The sequence below is a fragment of the Trachurus japonicus genome, chromosome 5 (assembly GCF_045865225.1).
Source record: "Trachurus japonicus isolate A0001 chromosome 5, Traja_1.0".
In the NCBI taxonomy this organism is placed as follows: domain Eukaryota; kingdom Metazoa; phylum Chordata; class Actinopteri; order Carangiformes; family Carangidae; genus Trachurus; species Trachurus japonicus.
The window spans coordinates 2,145,105-2,162,725 of NC_140911.1; the positions used below are offsets into that span (position 1 = coordinate 2,145,105).

The 17,621-nt window shown below is 39.8% G+C and overlaps 2 protein-coding genes across 2 annotated transcripts in view; both read left to right on the forward strand.

Annotated features, from left to right (window-relative positions):
• LOC146986753 (uncharacterized) overlaps positions 1-107 on the forward strand; it is a 15,387-nt gene extending 15,280 nt beyond the window's left edge. Inside the window, exon 27 of the mRNA XM_085777829.1 lies at positions 93-107. Within this exon, the coding sequence (XP_085633955.1) occupies positions 93-107 (15 nt within the window). The remainder of the gene's footprint in view (positions 1-92) is intronic.
• Positions 108-13,089: 12,982 nt separating this feature from the next.
• LOC146986754 (myosin light polypeptide 6-like) lies at positions 13,090-15,972 on the forward strand. Its single transcript, XM_085775532.1, has 4 exons — positions 13,090-13,265; positions 14,400-14,573; positions 15,519-15,596; positions 15,685-15,972. The coding sequence occupies exons 1-4, from the start codon at positions 13,115-13,117 to the stop codon at positions 15,711-15,713; spliced, it is 432 nt and encodes a 143-aa protein (XP_085631658.1). The 5' UTR covers positions 13,090-13,114; the 3' UTR covers positions 15,714-15,972.
• Positions 15,973-17,621: the final 1,649 nt, after the last annotated feature.

Here is a 17,621-nt window from a genome sequence, read left to right on the forward strand (position 1 = left end):
TCCATTAAGCCGAAAGCCCTATAGAGCTACGCCGGGTTTTTATTTCCTACTCCCTTTTTCCTGGGTTCTCTCGTCACCGTTTGTCTAAACAGCCCACCGACATTTGAATAAATTCCCCCATGGACAACTCGGCCTAAGACAGAAGTTACTTCAACTTAAAGAAGACCAACAAAAAGTGGGAGCAACAAGAGTGCACTACTACGCCAGCTGACAGCGCATTGGAAAGCAGAGATTTACCTGAGACATCCATCAGCAGCGGGCCCTTCCTGGGCCCTCGGCGGTAGGTCTTCTGACTTCTTCCCTGGACTGTAGCTGCCATATCACTGCTGTGGGCTCCTGGACGGAGCCCATGCGTGTACGTTTTTATTCCGTCCACCTGACTGCTTTACACCGGACTTCTCTGTGCTCCGTACTCTTCCTTCTGGCGCCCGCTGGCTGTTGTTCTCTTCCCTGTTTCAGAATCCACGATGGCTTCAGCTTCTGCCACATCTGGGGTCCCTCCGGATCGCTGTGGAGACGGTGCCCTCCTGCAAAAGGCCTATAAGAAGATCGCTGACCTTAAGGAGGATATAAAACATCTTTCCTCAGAGCTGGAGCGGAAGGAGCTGCAGCTGTCTGGTTTCGCTACTAGACTCCCCATGCTGTCCAGCTTTTTTCTGAATAAAGCAAACCAGTCAATCGCTGGAAATGACACCGTTGTATGGGACCCAGCTACTGCCTGTCCACGTCCACCATCCTCAACCCCCAACCGTGAGGCTCCTTGGTCTGAGGTGACCACACGTAGCCGCAAAATAGTTGCGAACACAGCTCCGTCTTCCCAAATAAGCACCTCAAACCCGTATGACATCCTCTCGACTGATGAGTTTCCAGTCCTCCAGGCAGCAGCACCTGCTCCTCTGCCGGCTGCTGATGGAGACCGTACAGCTGATGGCTCCAGAGTGAAACCTCCATCCCGCACCGCAACCTCCTCTGCCCGCCATAAACTTCTGAAGGATGCAGTGCGCCGTCATTCTAGCAGTTTTCCTCTCCGCGATTCAGTGAAGATGCCCCCGGCCAGCAACAAGTTGTTGTCCGGTAAACTCTCACCTTCATCCTCGCCTGCTCGTCCGCTTTTTCCCCCAACTACTGCAATAATTGGAGACTCCATCATTAGAAACATCCGCTTTTTTAACGCAGTCACACATTGCTTCCCAGGTTCCACTGTCCCAAATCTCCTCAAAAATCTCCCAGAGTTGCTAGTCTCACTCCCAGCCTCAGTTGAAAAACTGGTGATCCATCTGGGATTTAATGACACTTCCCTCCTCCAGTCTGAGATAACGAAGAAGCACTTCAAAGAACTTTTTAACTTGCTGAGCAGCTGCGGGAAGTCTGTGTTTATCTCCGGGCCCCTCCCCTCCTTCTGCCGTGGCGCATCGCGCTTCACCAGGCTCCTCAGCCTCAGTACCTGGCTCCAGTCCACCTGCGCCCTAAGTGGGCTTAGTTTTATTGATAATTTTAACTTGTTCTGGAACCGCGCCGTCTTTTACAGTACTGACGGAATTCACCCTGTCGCTACCCGATCTGCGACGCTACCGGATCCGTGACAAAACTGGTCTGCGCATGCGCAGACCGGCCGCCATCTTGGACAGCTGCCTACGGCAACTCCACTTGGACAAACTTCATTTGGGCACTGCCCGATTTGCGTACATGCTTTAAGTTCTGTGAAATTAAAATACGGTACTGTGAAAATGATTAAAAAAATAAAATAAAATAAAATAAAAACCGCGTAGGTCCGTCATAAGACAGCCGCGGCAGACTCGTTTATTCAGTGAGTGTTGTGGTAGTTGTAATTGTTTGTGGTTGTCATGGTGATGAGGCCGGCGAGAAAAGAGGACAGTAAACATTAAAAGTCCGCCTGTGTTCCTGTTTTCTGAGCATCAAGATCCAGACCACCACAACCAACCCTCAATTTACATTACTAATAAAGTATTTAAAAAAATAAATAAAAAGATAAACCGTCTCTGGCGACGCACATAGGGCAGTGATCCTAAGTCAATTCAACTAAGTTTGTCCAAGTGGAGTTGCCGTACGTGGCTGTCACGGATCCGGTAGCGTCGCGGATCGGGTAGCGACACACCCTTCCAGGCTAGGCAGCAGGGTGCTAACTGACAACATCCGTCACGCTGTTCAACATTTTTTTTTTTTTTTTTTTTTTTTATTTAAACAAATGCATTTACAAACTAGTCAGGCAAATATTATATCTGTCTAAAATTTAACAAGAGCAGACATCAAGTTTCAGAGATAAGAATTAAGAATAACATTAAATAGACAAAAATTAAGATAAGTGAGTAAAAAACTAAACAAACACATATCAAATATTTAGAAGGGAAGAGAAAAAGAAAATAAATAAATAAAAACATACATTACATCATCCAGGATTAAAACAAATGTTACGCTACATTAGTCAGATCATTTTTGAACATTGCATAGAGGTCTTTGGCATGTTTGGACTTAATAAATTTTAGGGACTTAATATAGAGATGGAATTCATTTAAAAAGTATGTGAAGATGGGTGGAGTTTTTAGATATTTGGCTTTGTGAATAAAGAATTTGGCTAGGATTAGTAAGACATTTATCGTTAAATCCAATTGTTTGTCTTTTAATATAACACCATAAGTAATACTATTGTAGTTTAAGTCTGGCATTGTTGGTTCTTTTCTTTTCAACCAGTCTGTAAATAATTTCCAGAACAGCTGGGTTTTACAGCATGTAATAAAGAGGTGCTCTGTTGTTTCAATATCATCTTCACAGAAAACACATAAATTACTTTCAAATCCAAATCTTAGTCTTAAAAATTCACTAGATGGATAGAAATTATTCATTATTTTATAATGTATTTCTTTTGTTTTGGGTGGAACTGGGTATTTAAAAAATTTCACTCTTAATTGAGATACGCTAAATTGATCAAAAGTATTCCTAATTTTATTTCTATTAGCTTGAGCAGGGTATAGATCATGGGTTAAAATAGATCTTATGAATTTGTTTGAGCACTTTTTGTCGAGGAAATGAATATCATTTATGACAAGCGTAGGGAGACGAGATGGGGACTGAGAATACAAATAAATATTTTTGGCTAGGGAAAGAAATGCTTTTGGTATGGCTTTGGTAAGAGATTTAAAATTTTGGAGATTGCAATTAAAGTCATATTTTTCACAAAAGTTGTCATAAGATAATAAATCTCCATTTGCATCTAAAAGATCCATTATGCACCAAATATTCTTATCCATCCAGTCTCTATAAAATATAGATTTTCTTTTATGAAGAATATATCTATTATTCCACAGTGGAGTACTGTGAGGTGTAAAGTTGTGCTTGTAAAGCAATTTCCAAAAAAGTAGAACCTGCTGGTGATATTTTGCCAACTTGGTGGGTAGTTTGCTTATGTTGTAATCACATTTTAAAATAAACTCTATACCACCCATCTTATCAAATATAGTTTGAGGGAGTATGTGCCATATACTGATCGGGGATTTTACATATTGTTTCAGCCAGTTCAATTTCAGAGTTATATTCATACATTCAAAGTCTATTGCTTTTAATCCCCCTTCAGAGAGATCTTGGACTGTCGTTGCTTTTTTGATATAGTGAGTTCGATTCCTCCATATAAAATTAAAATTAATTTGGTTTATGGATTTAACAAAATCTGAACAGAGTGCTAAAGAGGATGCAGGATGAATACCTCTAGAGATGCTTTCCATTTTGGTGAGATAAGTTCTACCAAAAATAGATAAATCTCTCTGCAACCAAATGTTAAGTTTTTGCTTACATTCCTTTAGTTTGTTGGTCAGGTTAAGTAAGTTTCGTTCATTTTGGTTTTTTGTTACATAGATACCAAGATATTTTACCACAGTTTTAACAGGTATATCACAAATTACATTTTGAGCATTTTCATGGATAGACAATAGTTCACATTTTTGGATGTTAAGGAATAGTCCAGAGGCTCTTGAGAATACTTCAATGTTCTGTATGGCAACAGGAATCTGATGTTCATCCTTTAGCAGCAAGGTTGTGTCGTCCGCAAACTGACTTATTCCAAGTTCTGTTCCAAGTACATTAAGTTTTTTCAACGTTTCACAGTTTTTTATCATTATAGCTAGCATTTCTGCAGCTAAGATGAATAGTCCTGGGCTTGCTGGGCATCCTTGCCGGATTCCTTTCTGGACATTAAAACGAGGTGATGTTCCATGAGGTAGTGAAACACAACTATTGATGTCCTTGTAAAAACATTCAATGACTTCTATGAAACAGTTCCCAAATCCAAAAGCCTTCAGAGTGTGAATCATGAAAGGATGTTCGACTGTGTCGAACGCTTTCTTAAAGTCCAGAAATAAAATGAAACCTTTATCCTCAATCATATCACTGTAATCTAAAATATCTAAGATGAGTCGGGTGTTATTATGGATAGATCTGCCATTTAGGAAACCTGACTGAGTTTCGCTAATAATTTGAGATAAACCTTCTTTAAGGCGACTTGTGTATATATGTGCTAATAGTTTATAATCATTATTTAACAATGTAATAGGTCTCAGATTGTCTATGATTTTGGGATTTTTACCTGGCTTTGGAATTAAAACTATAACCCCCTGTTTCATACTTGTGGGAAGATTATGTTCATTGAGAGCTTCAACTAAAACTTTGTATAAAAATTCTCTAATTATGTCCCAGAAATGTTTGTAGAAATTGGCTGTCAAAACCATCAGAGCCTGGGGATTTGTCCAGATGAAGACGATGAAGTGCATTATCTAATTCTTCAATTGTTATTTCTGCATCACAGAAATGTTTGTAATCTTCGTCAATTGTGGAATTTTGTCTTTAATTAAATCAAAAAATGTTAAGCAATCTTGTTCAGAGTATGATTTTTTATATAAGTGATTATAGAAGGAGAAGATTTCATTAGAAATCATTTTGGGATCTGAACATTCTTCATTTTCAATCAATAATGTCTTGACAGTATTTTTTTCTTGACGTCTTTTTTCTAATCGGCAAAAGTATGAAGTGTTTTGTTCTCCTTCTTCTATCCATTTAGCCTTTGAACGGATATAAGCTCCTTTGGCTTTGTGCATAAAGATGGTATCAAGTTTGCTATGCAATTCCATCATTTTCTGTTTGTCTTCTTCTGTGTGACTACTTTTGTTACAAAGTGTGTTCAGGCTTTTAATTAGCTCTTTTTCTTCTTTTCTCGCCCTAAGAGCTTTTTCTTTACTATAGGATATAGAGTATTTCCTGACATTATATTTTAAAAATTCCCATTTGTTTGCATATGATTGAATTTCAGGGTCTTTTATAGACGCGTCCACCATGGCTCTGATGTTCCCACAATACTCTTCATCTTTTAGTAAATTTGAGTTAAATTTCCAGAAACCTCTATTCATTTTATTATTAATATTAGGTTTCAGCTCTAAATGAATTAGACTGTGGTCTGTTAAAGGAGCGATATCCATTGATATATCAGAAACATATTGTGATAAACCACATGTAAGTAACCAATAATCAATTCTAGACTTACATGTTTTGTCTGGTTTAAACCAGGAGTATTGTAACATCTCAGGGTTCTTGGCTCTCCAAATATCTTCTAACGACAGTGTGTTACAAAAATCCATGACTGTGTTGTTAAAGTGATGAGTATTAAATCTCGATGGGCATCTATCTTTCCAGTCATCTGGGCTCATATTAAAGTCACCTCCAACAAGGATATAATCAGTAGGATATATACTTTTCAGGTCCTCAATCTCAGTGCAAATAGTTGCCATCAAATCCTTGTTCCGGGAACTTATATTATAACCATACAGATTGCAGATGATAAAAAAATGATCCTCTATGTTCATGACTATCACTATCCAATGACCATTTATATCTACTTTGTGAGATATGACTTTTCCTGGGCAGTTGTTAAGTAAAACAGCAACTCCACTTGAGCGAGAGGAACCATGGCTGAATATAATTCTATCCCCCCATTGATTAGACCAGAACTTCTCATCATTTTTTTCAGAATGAGTTTCCTGTAGGAATGTTATATGTGCTTTTAAGCCCTTGCAGAACAAAAATATTGCTTTTCTTTTATCTTTATTTCGTAGACCTCTAGTATTTAAACTATTTAGCGTTAACTGACATGTAAGAGAAGACATGAAAGAGAAAAGAAGAAAAAAAAAAGATTTACACAGACAAAAAAGTGTTGGTGTAGTGTGTAGATTCTAGTGTTTCTATCTTAACTCTAGAATAAGGTATCTTTTAGAAAAGGCAGTGTCCCTTAGTGAAAAATTCTGTTCAAAACTTCCTGAATATACATATTTTTTTGATAAATCAATAATAACTTGCATAAACCAACTATTGCATGAACCTTTAAATGGTTGATACGCCCACACATGTATGCATATTCTGCCATGTGAGATGGCCTGGTACTGAATTAAAACGTTATGGCTTTAACTGTCATGAAAATAACACCATAATCTGAACAATCAACAGTCATTCAATATCCAAAGTACCATGCTGATGAAACGAGTTATCAGTAATCCAACCTTATAAGAAAGTTGTTTACATATGGAGGCGCACAGAATAGGACTGATTTTACCTAAGATTATGGCACTGGAATAGGGCGGTTGTTGATGAAACCAATGGGACCTCGGAAAAAGGCTGGCTGACCGCGCGATCTTGCTTCCTTTATTTTCGGCCACACTGCGTCTCGCGCCTCCTTGTCAGCTTTGGTCAGGTCCTCCGCGAAGCGAATTCCGTGCTCCCTGCATGCTGCGTGATTCTTGGATGCTCGCCAAGTTGTGTCGCGGTGGATCCTCATGGTGAATTGCACGATGATCTGTCGATTTTTTCCGTCCACGTTCCTCCCGAGGCGATGTGCAGAATCGACGATGTCCTCCATCTTCTCTGACCATTGCGGAGTGATTTTAGACAGGATTCTGATCACTCTCTCCCTGGTGTTTTCTCCCTCCATCTCCTTCAGACCATGGACACGGAGATTCCAGCGTCTCTTGTATCTTTCACATTCCAGTAGTCTCATCCTGAGGTCTTCATTTTCAGTTGTGACTGTAGAGATTTGTTTGTCTAGAGCTGACACTTTTTCCTTGCAGTCTTTGATTTCTTTGAAGTTAAAATCCAGACTTTTGGCCAAGTTGGCAATTGCAAGTGTGTTTTCTTTCAGCCTGGAGTTAAAACCTTCCACCATGGATGTTAGACTTTTAACAGCCATGAAAATGGCAGCGTTTGATACCTCATCTTCTCCGTCGCAGTCAAAGGAGGGAGAGTCCTCATCATTTGTTTTTTTCTTTCTGATCGGCCCCGGGATCTTCGTCGGGGTTTCGCGGTCTCTTTTGTTGCTCACCGTGCTAGTGCTCGTCTCCATGCTTGAGCTAGCATAGTCGTGCACGTCAAGTGCTTTCTTCGCAGAAGTCGCCATTTCTTCTTCTTTTTGGTCGGTGAAATAAAATCAAAAATCGAAGTAGTTGGTTTGTGCACGTTTTTAGCGTCTTCTCGATTAGGAAGCGTAGTTTTTCATTTAGATTTAGGGACTTTGCCAACAGAGCAGAGTTAGGTGCGTCTGGTCAGGTCGCCATCTTGCCCCTCCGCTGTTCAACATGCTTGTGCCCCCTCGTCCGTCAGTAAGTGACGTCACCAGAACAACAACTTAGAGACAGAGGGTTCCGCCCCTACACTTGACTTTCCCACACCTGACTTTCCTTCCTCCCCCTTGCGGCGGGATGATGTCCTAACTATTCAGCATCTCCCTATTCCTGTTTACATTAGCAATAGAAATCAGAACTGGACAGCATACCCCATATTTACTAAAGCAAAGGCTTTGAGCAAGGGAGTAAATCCTGCAAATCTTCATCCACTAAAATCATGTGGAAAAACAGAACATAAAGTCACCTCCCCAGTTAGTTGTGCTCTCTTAAATGTAAGATCCCTTTCTAATAAAACTTTTGTCCTGAATGATTATATTTCAACAAGTGACATGGACTTTCTTTTTTTAACAGAGACATGGCTTAGAAATGGTGATATAAGTGCTTTTTCCGAGCTATGCCCGTCCAATTACACCTTCCTCAACTCCCCTAGGCTTAGTGGTAGGGGAGGTGGACTTGCAGTTGTTTACAAGAATCACTTAAAGTGCACATTTGTCGCAGTGGAGAAACCTTCCAGCTTTGAGGTATTAATGTTTAAAATTAATCTGGAGATCCCTCTGTGCTGTATCATCATCTATCGTCCCCCTAAACCAAATAGTCAGTTTCTTGCGGAATTTTCTGATTTCATCTCCTCTGCTGTTCTTAGTTATGATCACATTTTATTGGCTGGCGATTTCAACATCCATGTTGACAATCCAGACAACCATTTTACATTAGAATTTTTAACCATTTGTGAATCTTTTAATCTAAGACAGCATGTATCATCTCCTACACATGAACGGGGCCACACACTTGATTTAGTTTTTACTCTAGGGCTGGACATAAATTCTTTGCTTCTTAGGGACTTTATCTCAGACCATAAAATGATTTTATTTGATATAAACTGCAGTTCTACAAGTTTTTGTCCAAAGCAAACAGTATATACCCGTGGTTTGAATAGCAACTCAGCTGCAGACTTTGATGCTATTTTCAGTGCTCAAGATTGTCTTACTCAGTGCAATAATGTAAATGACATGGTTAATCAGTTCAATACCATGTGTCTGAAAACTCTGGACCAAATAGCCCCTATGAAACCAAGATCTTGTCGCCCCTCCAATCCAAAGCCCTGGATGAATGATAATATTAGAAGACTAAAAAGAGAATGTAGAAGAGAGGAACGCAAATGGAGGAAAACCAGACTTCAAGTTCATAGACTCTATATGAAGGAGCTATTAGTTTCATTTAACTCACTGGTAAAAAGGGAGAGACTCTCATACTTTTCCAACTTAGTTGCTACAAAAAAACACAACCCAAGAGTTCTCTTCAGCACCATTAATAGTCTAATAAACCCCACCCCAGCTACTGTCTGTGCCACCTCTGCAGAATACTGTGAAAAATTTCTGAAATATTTTATTGAAAAGATAGAAAACATCAAGACATCAATTACTCCAGCAAGCTCACCTCCACTCATATCAGAACCCTCAACCATCCATCTGCTAGAAGAATTCACTCCCATTACCCACAGAGACCTGGTTGACATTGTGGCCAGCACCAGAGCCAGTCTATTGACGAGCCTTGCCACTCTCCATTAGCCCCATTGTATCGAACCTGGTTGCAGTTCCACCAGAATTCCACTAGGAGTGCTCGCGGGCGAGTGCAGAATGAATGGGGCCCTATGGAGCTAGAAGGCTAAATTTGTCCCTTTCACCTGGTAATAGTCAAAAAATCGCAAATATTGTTGTAGTTTCTGCAAGATCAATATGGATTATAGGTTAAAAGTGAAATTGTTGAGAAGTTTTGTCCTTTCGATTTCCTACAGGTTGGGCTGTTGTTGCCCATAAAACGCTAGCATTCTGCTAATGCATGCTGATTGGTCAGTGACGGACTTGCGACTATTTACGACCAGAGATCCCACCTGATGACACAGTAGCTGTAAAACGGGCGAAAAGCTGTTTTATTTCTTTCTGTACCGCTGTTATTATGCACTTTTATTAACTTTTAATATTTTTTCAAGCGAGAAAGTAACTGTTTAGTCTCCCAATATGCGGTCAGTTTATCCAAATGACGGCTGTTTAGAAGTCTGCTCAGATGTTTTCGGAGAAGTGAAGCTGCACCTGTGGAGCAATGACCGGGACAACACAGCAGCAGCAGCCGGTCTGCTGACGTGCTCGGTCGGCGTACCTCTGTCGTCGATCCCGGCGGAGAAAACGGTCGTTAATTAACTTACCCGTAGGTTTTTAGAGGTTTACCACCGGCTGGTTGATGAAATCTAACAATTGTAGCAGTAGCATTAGTTTATTGTTTGAATGAAAAGTGAAGCTTCATTTGTGTATTGGACAGAGAGCAGTGCTGCCTGGGGGCTCTGTACGTCTCCTACGTTCACCACATTTACATAAATAAATAAATGTTTTACAATGAACCGATCGCCTGCATTAAATGTTTTAAAAAATATATATATTATTATGTTATGTTATAGGTTATAACAGCCTTTCTCAGACACTGGGTTGTAACATGGTTACGGTCCGCGGTTCTGTAGACGGGCTGGACGGGCTGTCATCGTGCTCTGAGGTGACTCAGAAATTACCGTAAAGCAGCACCTCTTGTCTGTGACGTCATCTTGTTTTTTTGAACAGCTTTTTAGAACAGAAAAGTGAACTTAAAAAATCCAATATTCAGCCAAGTGCATTTTATTGCTTCCCCCTTTTGATAATAATATTCAAATTACTTGACAAAAAATTATTTCCAGAGAAAAGTGGATTTTTAGGGGTGTATCCCCATTGACTCCCATTCATTCTGCACTCGCCTGCGAGCGCCCCCACATGGACAGAGACGTGTACCGAAAACCCGGAAGTAGGACGAGAGTGGCACTTCTCCTCAATATTAGAAATTCTCTGCCAGCACTAACCTCACTTCCTGTAAATCAGACATTTTTCCCTCTAAGTTTTTTAAAGAGGTTTTTGGAGTCATCGCCCCCTGTCTTCTCAGGATTGTAAATGAATCCCTTCTATCTGGATTAGTCCCAGACTACTTTAAGCAGGCTTGTATTCAGCCCCTTCTCAAGAAACCCGGTCTGGATCCAGCACTTCCCCACAACTATCGTCCCATTTCCAAATTACCTGTAATCTCAAAAATTGTTGAAAAAGTGGTCGCTAAGCAACTCCTAGAAAAAATGGAAGGAAACAATATATTTGACAAATTTCAGTCTGGTTTTAGAAAGAACCATAGCACAGAAACAGCTTTATTAAGGGTAACAAATGACATCCTGATGAGTGCAGATTCTGGAAACATCACTGTCCTCATTTTATTGGACTTGAGCGCAGCATTTGATACAGTAGATCACACAATTCTTCTCAATAGACTCAAAAACATGGTTGGCATAGACGGGACTGCATTTAACTGGTTTTCTTCCTATTTGTCAGACAGGGTATTCAGAGTCACTGTAGACAACTTCAGTTCCTCAACAGCTGTCATGTCATGCGGGGTCCCACAGGGCTCAGTCCTTGGCCCTATTCTGTTCAGTTTATATATGTTGCCCCTTGGACATATCATCCGCCATTTCACCCCCGTGTCATACCACTGTTATGCTGACGATTCCCAGCTGTATGTCTCACTCCGCCCGGAAAACCACAGTAAATTGGACTCTCTACACAGCTGCCTCACTGCCATTAAGGACTGGATGGCCTCCAATTTCCTACAACTCAATACAGATAAAACTGAAGTCCTGGTTATTGGCCCTGATCATATCTCCAGCAGTATCTCCCCTCACCTTGGACCACTAACAGTTAACACGACACAGTCAGCTCGGAACTTGGGAGTCATATTTGACCAGCAACTCAACTTCAACCAGCACATTAAAAGCCTTGTTCAGTCCTGCTACATACAAATTAGAAACATCGCCAAAGTCAAACCAATGCTCCCCAGAAACATACTCGAACAGCTCATCCACACCCTCATCTTTTCCCGCCTGGACTACTGTAATTCCTTGTTCACCTGCCTAAATGATGCAGCAATTAACAGATTACAGTTGGTACAAAATACGGCGGCAAGACTACTCACAAACACCCGACGCAGTGAACACATCACCCCAGTCCTCGCAACTTTACACTGGCTCCCTGTCCATTACAGAATTCGGTTCAAAATCCTCTTAATCACTTACAAATCCCTTCATGGTCTAGCTCCACTGTACATCTCAGAACTCTTAACCCCGTATGTAGCATCAAGATCCCTCAGATCTGAAAATCAGATGTTGCTAGCTGTCCCACGTTCAAAACTCAGGACTAAGGGAGATCGTGCTTTTTCTGTTTTAGCTCCATTGCTGTGGAACAAGCTCCCCCTCGGCATCAGATCAGCTGAGTCTGTGCATCATTTTAAAAAGCTTTTAAAAACCCACATGTACCGACTGGCATTTGTGTAATAATCTTAATGCTTTTTTTTTTTTTTCTCTATTGTCTTATCCATTTCCACTATTTTATCTTATGCCTGTTTACTGTTTTTCTGTATGATGTTTTAATTGCTTTATTGTTTCAATGATATTGTATTTGTATTTTGTGAAGCACCTTGTAACCTTGGTTTTGAAAGGTGCTATAGAAATAAAGTTTATTATTATTATTATTATTATCCTCAGTTTTCTATGTTGCCACACATGGCATTTTCATTGATTAACATAAATAGTCAGATAAATATGACAACTTTTCATTTACATACAATTAAATAGAAAATATCATTTAAAGGGATAGTTCAACATTTTGACAAATTGGCCCATTGCCATAATCCCTACAATCATATAGCAGTAGGTTCGTTACCTTTTTTTTTTAAGTATTTTTTTTTTGGCCTTTTTGCCTTTATTTGATAGCACACAGTAGAGATAGACAGGAAAGGGCGAGGCAGAGAGAGGGGAGTAACACGCAGGGAAGGGCTGCCCGACGCGGGATTCAAACCGGGGACTATAGGACTGTAGGACTATAGGACTGCCTCTACCACTGCGCCACGGAGCAGAGCAGTGAGCTGCTCAGAGCTACGCTACGGAGGCTCATGGGATTTCTTGGTTTCCCTCATCAAACTCATCAAATACACAATCCAACAACTCCAAGTCATAGTAAATTCATGCAAAACCACTGATGCGCGTTCCCGTCGCAGCATCGATGGCAACAGTAACTACTTTACAGGTAAAATATCACAGGTTTGAGGCTTCAGACAGCTGCACAAAGCCTGCACAAACTTTTGTACAGTTAAATTATGTTTGAGCCGATACACAACAGTCATGTAACTTTTAAACAATGTAGACACTTGTTTGCATGTGTGTGTTCTCTCCAAACGGTTTCTGCAGAGGAGATAATCCGCTGCACAAACCAGTGAAGGTCACATGAATCTGTGAAACTGTCACAACTCTGTCATGTTGTTTACTTTTGTGCTCATGTTGCCTGCTCAGTTCAGTATGTGTGTGTGTGTGTGTGTGTGTGTGTGTTCCCATGTCAGAGTTCAAGGAGGCCTTCCTGCTGTTCGACCGGACCGGTGAGGGGAAGATCACGTTCAGTCAGTGTGGAGACGTGATGAGGGCGCTGGGACAGAACCCGGTCAACGCCGAGGTGCTCAAAGTCCTGGGAAACCCAAAGTTAGAAGGTCAGTGAGTCATAAATATCATTACTATTAAACCAGATGAGACTTGATGACTTCATGTGTCTTCAGCTGAGTTTCCTGATCACAGCCTGGATCAGAACATGAACTGAATCGTTGGTCGGTGGCTTGTTGTTACCACAGGATTTAAAGGTCACAGCTGATTCTGCTTTTTTGTGTTTCATAATGTGAACAGTTCAGACTCGTGCAAATAAAAACCTCCTCCGCTCTGTTCCTGTGAACTCTGACGTGGCTCCAGTGTTGACAGTCACTTGTAACGCGCACAACAGTGAGAGCGGACGTGCACGACTGCTGCCGTTAATGCAGAGAAAATACACTGCCTGTCCAAAAAAAGAGTCACACACACTAATATTTTGTTGGACCGCCTTTAGTCGTTTCAATGAGCTTCTGCAGTGTCACAACATTTATTTCCATCCAGAGTTGCATTAATTTTTTAAAGATTCTCAGTGGGGTAGGTTAGGGTCTGGACTCTGGTCACATTTCCTCCTTGAAGAGGATGGTTCTCCACTCTCCTTCTAGTTTTTTTTTTTTTTACAATGCGTTGGACAGTTCTTAAAGGGATAGTTCAACATTTTGGCAAACTGGCCCATTGCCATAATCCCTATAGTCATAGCAGTAGGTTTGTTACCTTTAATTATCGGTGCAAGCTACTTTTAGAACGGCGGAGCAGAGCCGTGAGCTGCTCAGAGCTACGCTATGGAGGCTAATGGGATTTCTTGGTTTTCCTCATCAAACTCATCAAATACACAATCCAACAACTCCACAACGCTCTGGTGGACAAGTTGTGACCTGCACATTCACCACACTATGAGACAATAACAGAACGTTACCAGACAGAGTTGTTTTAGAGGTAAATGCAGAGACTGCTTGATGAAAAACTTATCTTATTTATACGTCTCCTAGAAACAGATGTTGAAAGAGAGTTTTCACCTCTGAGCCAGAACAGGATTTTTGAACTCACTAAACAAACAACAACATCTGATAAAAAATGCTGAAACTGACAAACTTCACCATAAACCTCTAAGGGGCTGAGTGAAGAGAGTAAATCTCCTCCACCTTGTCTCAGTTCTTTAGGAAACTTCCCCTTCTCTCATCATGTGTCTCTTGGTGAATCTGCAGAGATGAACCACAAGCTGCTGGACTTCGAGCAGTTCCTCCCGATGCTTCAGGCCATCGCCAAGAACAAGGACCAGGGCTCGTTTGAGGACATCGTCGAAGGTCTGAGGGTCTTCGACAAGGAGGGGAACGGGACGGTGATGGGGGCGGAGCTACGCCACGTCCTCACCACGCTGGGTAAGAGCCCGGAGCCCATTATAATGTGCTCAGTTTATGTGTTTAAGTCTCAAACGATCAAAGGTGCAGTGTGCTTGATTTGCACTTTACCAACACTTAACGTTAAGACCTGAGTGGTATTTGTCCGAGGATAAATCCCACAATGCACCAGCGAGTGACGTCTGCCATGAACAGGAGCCACAAGACACGTTTGGAAAAAATACCACTGAATACACTACAATAGAATAAATTTGACTTTCTGTCTCGTAATTCAGACTTTTTAACCTCATTTTATATTTGTTTAGCTCATATTCTTGAATTTCAACGCTATTGTCTTTATTTAGGCTAATTTTACTTCATCATTTTGACCTTTTATCACATAATTATGGCTTTTTTTCTCAATTGATTATGGATTATTTTTCATCAAGCTCTGTTTAATCCTGTGATTTTTTTTTTTACTTGCGGAGTTGGGTTTCCACATTTATGATTTGAATCTTGCACATACGGACACTTTTGGAGTAGATGAGACTGATACTGATCAAATAATACGTCAAATAATAATATCCCTCGTGGAGACACACTCATCTGATTGGCTGCAGACGATCCCCTCTCTGAAAAAAATGCATTTGTGAGTCGAGTCACTTCAGGAGAGTTTCAACAAAAATCGCACATGCAAATGCAGGAAGGTTTACAAATTAAAAGCACTTTGTAAGTGCAGGTTCAGCAGTTCATATCAATGTAACAACTTCCAAATATGTATTGGATGAAAATTGCAGCTACTCTTACAGTACATGCATATATTTATGAATTTCTATTCTATTTGTGTTCTATTCTGTTTATGAATCTTATTTTTCATATGTTTTTTTACTTATACATGGAATGAAACATATTTTTATGTGCATTAAAAATGTTTTAATGTTTTGAATCTTGAACTTAATTAGTGAATAATTATCGTTTGTGCACCAGGTGAGAAAATGTCAGAGGAGGAGGTGGAGACGCTTCTAGCAGGACATGAAGACGCCAACGGCTGCATCAACTACGAAGGTAAAACACAAACATCAGGCGGCTGAAGCTTCTTCCTATTCCAGATGTTTTTCTGATGTTTTTCTAAGATGCTGTTCCTCTCCGACAGAACTGGTCCGGATGGTGATGAGCGGCTGAAAACTTCAGAAACACGTCGTCCAGCTTTAACTTTACTCCAAAACGTTTTCTATTGTTTGTCTCGCTCTCTTCTCGCCCTTGCTCCATCCACGTCGTCCTACCTCCAACAAGTCTGTGTTTTGTTTATTTAGATATTTAGACGTCTACTTTGTTTTATTTTATTTTGAAAGTGCCTTTTCTGTCTCATGTGAAAAGACACTTTCATCTCATTGTTCAACCTGGAAGCACAATCAACAGTCAACACTGATTTAACCTGCGTCGTCCTAATAATGTGACATGTTACAATCACCAGTGTTGAATAAAGATCCTGCTCTATTGAATGTGTGTTTTTCAGTGTGTCATTGTTAAAATTACACCTCAATCATTCATTATCAAAATATCAGAAAATTATAATTATCCGCCTGAAAATGCAAAATGTGTAAAATATGTTGGTAAAACTTTATAAAAATGAAAAAAAAATATTAATTTAAGTGAAACATCGAACAAATTATTTGGCTCACAGAGGATCAGACCTGAAAAATCATATAAATATACTGTATAATCAATATATCTACGTAGAAAAAGTAAATGTACGTAACGTAACATAACGTAATTCATACTTTTGCTAAAATCCATTCCAGAGAGAAATGTTGTATTTTTTCTGCCTTCATCACAGCTCCTCTGACAGTTATTGATGACTTTCTTTATTGATATTAAGAAAGACTAAGATAAGATTGTTAAAAAAAACAAAATAACTTTGTCCTAATCCAAGACTTAGAAACACATTTACTTATTTTTATAGCTTGCTTTTAAAAAGTGAGTGTATAAAAGGTACTAAGGGTTAAATCTTTGTTCACTTTTATTTTTATTTATTTATTTAAAAAGGACAGTGTGCAGTGACATTAATTATTGAGACAATAAAAAGATGGCTGCACCAGAGCCATCTTTGGTGACGGCTGCACCAGATTTAGCGGAGCCGCTAATTTCCATCAACTTTCGGTCACAACTGATTGATTGATTAATGAACAGTTTTATGTGATTGTGACAGAAGAAACAAACCACTCACACACAAACAGCGACTCCTCTTCACATCTTTATTTTTTTCCTCCAACATTTTGTAATTAAAACCTGAACTTTTACTTTTGTTTTGCTGCTTTTTTCTTTTCTTTTCTTTTTTCTTTTTCCCATACAAACTGCCAGAGTAACCGTCAGCACTGATGTGATGATTTACTGAGGAAAAGTTGATTTCTACTGTATAATAATCAATGCAATCGCTGCTACCTTCAGCATAGTGAAAAACATACAGAATCTGAACAGACACTTATTTTTTAGTTTTTTTTTTTCTTCCATTATCACAAAAATCCACACAATGTAGTTAATCAATAACACAGATTAAAATAAGTCCATTGATTGCTCACAGCTGCGGCGGTGAGGACTGCAAAAATACTGGCTGGACCGACATTAACTGTGACGTTTCACCGTCTCGACTGGATTAATATCTCACAGACTCCGACACCGTGATGAAGCCGAGTGCAGAACGAAGATTGCTGTTGTTGGTTGTAGTTGTTGGTTTTTTTTTTTGTAGTTTTTTGTTTTTCTTTGTTTTAAAAATCCTTCAAACCTGTTGGTGACGCACGACGACGAATGGCACTGAAAGTAAAACTGAACGGTAACGTTTGTTGTTGTGGTTACAGAGCTTCATGGCATGCGTTCACATACACACATGCTCACAGTCACATCTCTGATTCATACACAACAGTGGAGAGAGGGTAAATATAGGCTACAAAGGTAATAATAATAACAATAATAATAATAATAATAATAATATACAGGTACAATGTCGACATTTTTATCAAAGAAAAGAAGATGGAAAAATGTAATGACAGTAAAAAATATAAAAATTCATAGGATAAAAAGTGAGGATATTGT

Bases quoted from the DNA above. Each gene is read 5' to 3' on its own strand.
- LOC146986754 (XM_085775532.1), top strand. From the start codon at position 13,115: ATGTCAGAGTTCAAGGAGGCCTTCCTGCTGTTCGACCGGACCGGTGAG. The intron at 13,266-14,399 runs GTCAGTGAGTCA...GTGAATCTGCAG, and splicing joins GGGAAACCCAAAGTTAGAAG to AGATGAACCACAAGCTGCTG. The intron at 15,597-15,684 runs GTAAAACACAAA...CCTCTCCGACAG, and splicing joins CGGCTGCATCAACTACGAAG to AACTGGTCCGGATGGTGATG.